This window comes from Clarias gariepinus, chromosome 19 (assembly GCF_024256425.1).
Source record: "Clarias gariepinus isolate MV-2021 ecotype Netherlands chromosome 19, CGAR_prim_01v2, whole genome shotgun sequence".
NCBI classification, from domain to species: Eukaryota; Metazoa; Chordata; class Actinopteri; order Siluriformes; family Clariidae; genus Clarias; species Clarias gariepinus.
The window spans coordinates 21746163-21751355 of NC_071118.1; the positions used below are offsets into that span (position 1 = coordinate 21746163).

Below are 5193 nucleotides of genomic sequence, written 5' to 3' on the forward strand. Positions count from 1 at the left end.
TACTATATTCATACACTCAGAACCATCATGATCAAGAAAAAGCTATCTATTCATAAAGATATACATAATAGGCTTAAGTAGTCTTGTTGGCAAGTTTATAACATTTATTATTCATTTGTCAAGACTGAGAGTTTAATGTTTAATGAGAAACAGCCAGAAAGAAGCTTATCAAACCAAGAGTCTGACACAAAGTCATAAAGCTTATCGGTAATTGAACAGTGTTTAAAAATCCACTTGTAAATGCCATGGTAGTGTTAAGACTAAGTACCTTAATATGGAGCTGTTGTTGAGGCATAAATATACATTGCAGTACTTTAGAGATTTTCGCCGACAGAAATGTCAAAACAGCTCAAAAAAGCTCTTATAACACTAGTGCCGCAAACTTTCTTACCTGAGTTTATCCACCATATTGTCTGCATCAGTGATTATGAATTAATCCTTTCCTGTCTGACTCCTCCAGAAGCAGTGAGGCGAGCAAATCCTCAATTTTCCCCCCTTGACTTATTGAAGTAAGAAAAAAAACCCTCAAATAATCAAATGCAGCTGTCAGAAATGAAAATGGTGATTTAATGGATAAAAAATTACATTCACTAATGTGTGTGCTAAGCAGAAGTATACATGCCTAATGTTTATGATATATCCATACCAGATCTAGGCCACACAAGTTAATCTACACTATATGGACAAAAGTATTGGGCTTAACCTGTTACTTATTGAATTTAGGTGTTTTAATCAGGTCGGTTATCTTTATTGAAGTTTAATCTTAATGCTTCAGCATTAAGACATCTTGGACATGCTATGCTATGCTTCCAACTTTGTGTTAACAGTTTGGAGAAGGCCCTTTTCTATTCCAACATGAATGTGCCCCGTGTGCACAATGCAAGGACAATAAAGACATGGTTTAATGAGTTTGGTGTGGAAGAACTTGACTGGCCTGAACACAGAGCCCTGACATCCATCGAGCACCATTGTGATGAACTGGAACGGAGATTGTAAGCCAGGACATCTCATCCAACATCAATGCCTGACCTTATAAATGCTCTACAGAATGAATGGGCACGAGAACACTCCAAAATCTTGTAAACAGCCTTCCAAGAAGAGTGCAAAATGGGGGACCAACTCCATATTGAAGTTTATGAATTTAGATACAACGCCATTGCAGGTTTGGCCAAGTACTTTTGTCCATATAGTACATATACAATGTACACTGTAGGTAATTTAATAAAAAAAGAAAAGAACATAGCCATAATATGTTTTAGCCAAATGTACCAATTAATAGACATATGTGACTCAAATTTGCAAGATACCTTGGCAGAGTTTGTCTTTTAGTTAGCATGCTAAAATTAGCTAAATAGAAGAATGAGTTTGCCAGATAACAGCGTTCAACAAAAACAAGTGGGTTCAGTGTGTGAGGTGGACCGGTTGCATTCACTACACTTGGCTGCTTTTTCCCGAGCTCCGCCAGACTGACCAATTTTTCTACTTTTTCGTCCCCTTACGAAGAGTAAACATATAACAGATAAGTATTTCATACTACCTTATAATATATTCACTCGAAACGCGTGTTATATCGTTTTCGTATAAGTTTATATCGTATAAGTTTTAATAGTTTTGCAGCACACCGCTTCTAGCCGGCTTTTCATTAGCATCGCTAGCCCGGCTATCACAAGTTTGTTTACGCTCTTTCGCACCGGTTATTTCTATTTTTAGACACCATGTCGGTTGGGTCTCTGCCCCTGTGTGCAGGTGAGGAGACATTGGAGCTGCACTCGGTAGACTTGGAGATGGAGGCCGTGGAGAAGCTGATCCGCGACCTACAGGTGAAGCTGGCCCGGCTACAGCAGCGGAAAGCCACGCTGGAATCGTCGCGGACCGACGCTCACCTGTCCCAGGTAAATTCTCGGCATGAGAATTCTCCGACAACCTCTACTCCGCGTGCTTCTCTGCCCAGGTCCAACGCACCGAGAACGCAGCCTGCCCAGCTTTCCTTCACCCCGGCGCCGGGATACCACGAGGCCTGGAAACTTCAGCAGCGGAAGACGCGCGCCAAGCCCCGGGTGAGGACCTCTCCTCCTCCGCCACCACCCGTCTTCGAGATCTCAACCCGAAACCGCTTCGCTCCTCTCCGTGAGACGGCACACGACGCGCTGGTCATCGGAGACTCCATTGTCCGGCACGTGCGTGCTACCACAGCTAAAGGTAAGGCGTACACGCGCTGTTTACCTGGTGCACGTGTTCTTGATGTTGCTGCACAGGTGCCTGCGGCCCTGAGGAAGAACATTCGAGCTGTGGTTCTCCATGCTGGCACCAACGACATCAGGCTGAGGCAGACGGAGATCCTAAAGAAGGACTTCAGGAGCCTGGTTGAGAAGGTCCGCAGCACATCACCCACGACAAAGATCGTCGTATCTGGACCACTTCCGACATTTCAGAGAGGAATCGAGAGGTTCAGTAGATTATTTGCCTTCAATGAATGGTTACAATCTTGGTGTCAACAACAGAGATTACCCTTTGTTGATAACTGGAATGTTTTCTGGGAGCGTCCTAGGCTCTACCGCACAGATGGCCTGCACCCTAGCAGAGCTGGAGCAGCGGTCCTCTCTGACAACATCTCCAGGACATTACGAACCATCTGACTTGCGGTAAGTCATACCTCAGATTCTTTAGATACCAGCCACAATAAAACTCACCATACTAATAGACGCACACACATAGCTTGTACTATAGAAACTGTGTCTATTCCCCGATTAGTGAGAAAAAAGAATAAATTCGTTAAATCCAGCCGAAACAATCTGGTAACCATTAAACCAGAAAAAGCCCAAATAAGTAATCGAAGTCTACCTCTAAAGTTTGGACTTCTCAACATTAGATCCCTTACGCTAAACCAACCGTCTGCTAGCTGCATAGAGTCGTCACTCAGGGTTCACTCTATTGAGACTGTGTCTGTTCCCCGAGCTAAAAACAAATTTAGAAAGACTCAGAAAGTCTGTTTTAGTAATTTAATTAGCATAAAGACCACAAACTTGGATCAGACTGAATGCGCAGCCGGCACCTCTGATCTGAAGCTAGGACTGTTAAATATTAGATCTCTCGCATCTAAAGCAGTTATAGTTAATGAAATTATCACAGATCAGGAGTTTGATATACTCTGTTTAACAGAAACCTGGATTAAACAGGACGAGTATGTAGCTCTAAATGAAGCTAGTCCTCCTGGATACAGCTACATACACCAGCCTCGGTTAACTGGTAGAGGAGGAGGCGTCGCAGTTATTCACAATGATAATTTGACTATTGTACAAAAACACGGACACAAATTTAATTCATTTGAAATTCTTTATAGTAACATAAGTGTATTTAACTATATTAAGTCAGCTCAGTCGATCCCGCTAATTGTCATTTACAGACCTCCAGGGCCGTACTCGGAATTTCTTAGTGAATTTGCAGATTTCCTCTCAAACCTAGTCGTTTCTGTAGACAAAGTGTTAATTGCTGGAGATTTTAATATTCATTTTGAAAACCCAGAAGACCCTCTGAGAACTGCATTTATGTCTATACTGGACTCGGTAGGAGTAAATCAGTGTGTAGTAGGACCCACTCATAAAGCAGGTCACACTTTAGATTTAATAATATTATTTGGATTAAGTATAAGAAATTTATTCACAATACCACTATCTGAAGTTATCTCAGATCACTATCTTGTCTCATTGCAAGTGTGTCACAATAATAATGTACACACAGCGCCGCGCTACCGTATGAAACGTACATTCACATCAACTACCAAACAGAGTTTTATCAGTAATCTCCCAGAGTTCCCAACTTCGATTAGATCACCGTCTGACCCCACAGAACTCGATCAGGCGACTGAATATTTAGAGTCGACATTTCGCTATACCCTAGATAATGTAGCTCCAGCCAAAAGAAAAATTATTAGAGATAAAAAACTTGCTCCCTGGTATAACGATCACACGCGCACTTTAAAACAGACCGCTCGGAAATTAGAACGTAAATGGCGTCAAACTAAATTACTAGTATTTCAAATAGCATGGAAGGAGAGCATCCTGAACTATAGAAAAGCTCTTAGTGTAGCTAGATCAACATATCTCTCCACTCTTATAGAAGAAAATAAAAATAATCCTAGATTCTTATTTAATGCTGTAGCCAAATTAACCAGAAATAAGACCACTGCAGAAATCTCCACAACAACATCATGCAATAGTGAGGACTTCATGAACTTTTTTAATAATAAAATTGTAAATATTAGGCATAAAATTGAGGTTTTGAAACCGAACAATGTAATTGATGCAGATGTTAATCTAGCCATGTCAGACCAGAACCTAGAATACTTTACTCCCCTTGAAGAGAATGAACTAATTTCACTCATCTCTTCTTCAAATTCATCAACCTGTATATTAGATCCTGTACCGACACATTTTCTTAAACAGATAGTACCAGCAATAATAGAACCCCTGTTGAGAATAATTAATTCTTCACTCAGCATTGGATATGTTCCAAAATCTTTTAAATTAGCAGTTATCAAACCAATAATTAAGAAACCTGACCTCGACCCCTGTCAGCTGTCCAGTTACAGACCAATATCAAACCTCCCCTTTATCTCTAAGATCCTGGAAAAGATAGTAGCGGAGCAGCTATGCTCATATATACATAGGAATGGCATACATGAACTGTATCAGTCAGGATTTAGGCCTCATCACAGTACAGAGACAGCGCTCGTTAAAGTAGTAAATGACATTCTATTGGCCTCTGATCAGGGTTGTGTAACTATGCTTGTATTACTTGACCTCAGTGCAGCTTTTGACACTGTTGATCACGCTATTCTTCTTCACAGATTAGAAAATGTAGTGGGAATTAAGGGTACAGCCCTCTCCTGGCTCAGATCCTATCTGACCCATCGTTATCAGTATGTAGACTTAAATGGTGATTATTCTGCATGTTCTCTAGTGGAGTTTGGCGTTCCGCAGGGTTCAGTTTTAGGTCCACTGCTTTTTTCCCTTTACATGCTTCCTCTGGGCAACATAATCCGTAAGCATGGTATTAGTTTTCATTGTTATGCTGATGATACACAGTTATATGTCTCAGCAAAACCTGATGAGAAAAAACAGCTTACTAAAATTGAGCAATGTGTGCAGGACATAAGAAATTGGATGCTAACTAACTTCCTTCTGCTAAATCCGG

At 41.0% G+C, this 5193-nt stretch overlaps 1 protein-coding gene across 1 annotated transcript; it reads left to right on the forward strand.

Moving 5' to 3' along the window:
* The first annotated feature begins 1440 nt into the window (after positions 1 to 1440).
* Positions 1441 to 3099, forward strand: LOC128507923 (uncharacterized). The gene is made up of 2 exons (XM_053479076.1): positions 1441 to 2446; positions 2549 to 3099. The coding sequence occupies exons 1-2, from the start codon at positions 1716 to 1718 to the stop codon at positions 2634 to 2636; spliced, it is 819 nt and encodes a 272-aa protein (XP_053335051.1). The 5' UTR covers positions 1441 to 1715; the 3' UTR covers positions 2637 to 3099.
* The last annotated feature ends 2094 nt before the right edge of the window (positions 3100 to 5193 follow it).

Coding starts and splice junctions, on each gene's coding strand:
- LOC128507923 (XM_053479076.1), top strand. CDS start 1,716: ATGTCGGTTGGGTCTCTGCCCCTGTGTGCAGGTGAGGAGACATTGGAG. Junction 2,447..2,548: donor TTTCAGAGAGGAATCGAGAG/GTTCAGTAGATT, acceptor GGAGCGTCCTAG/GCTCTACCGCACAGATGGCC.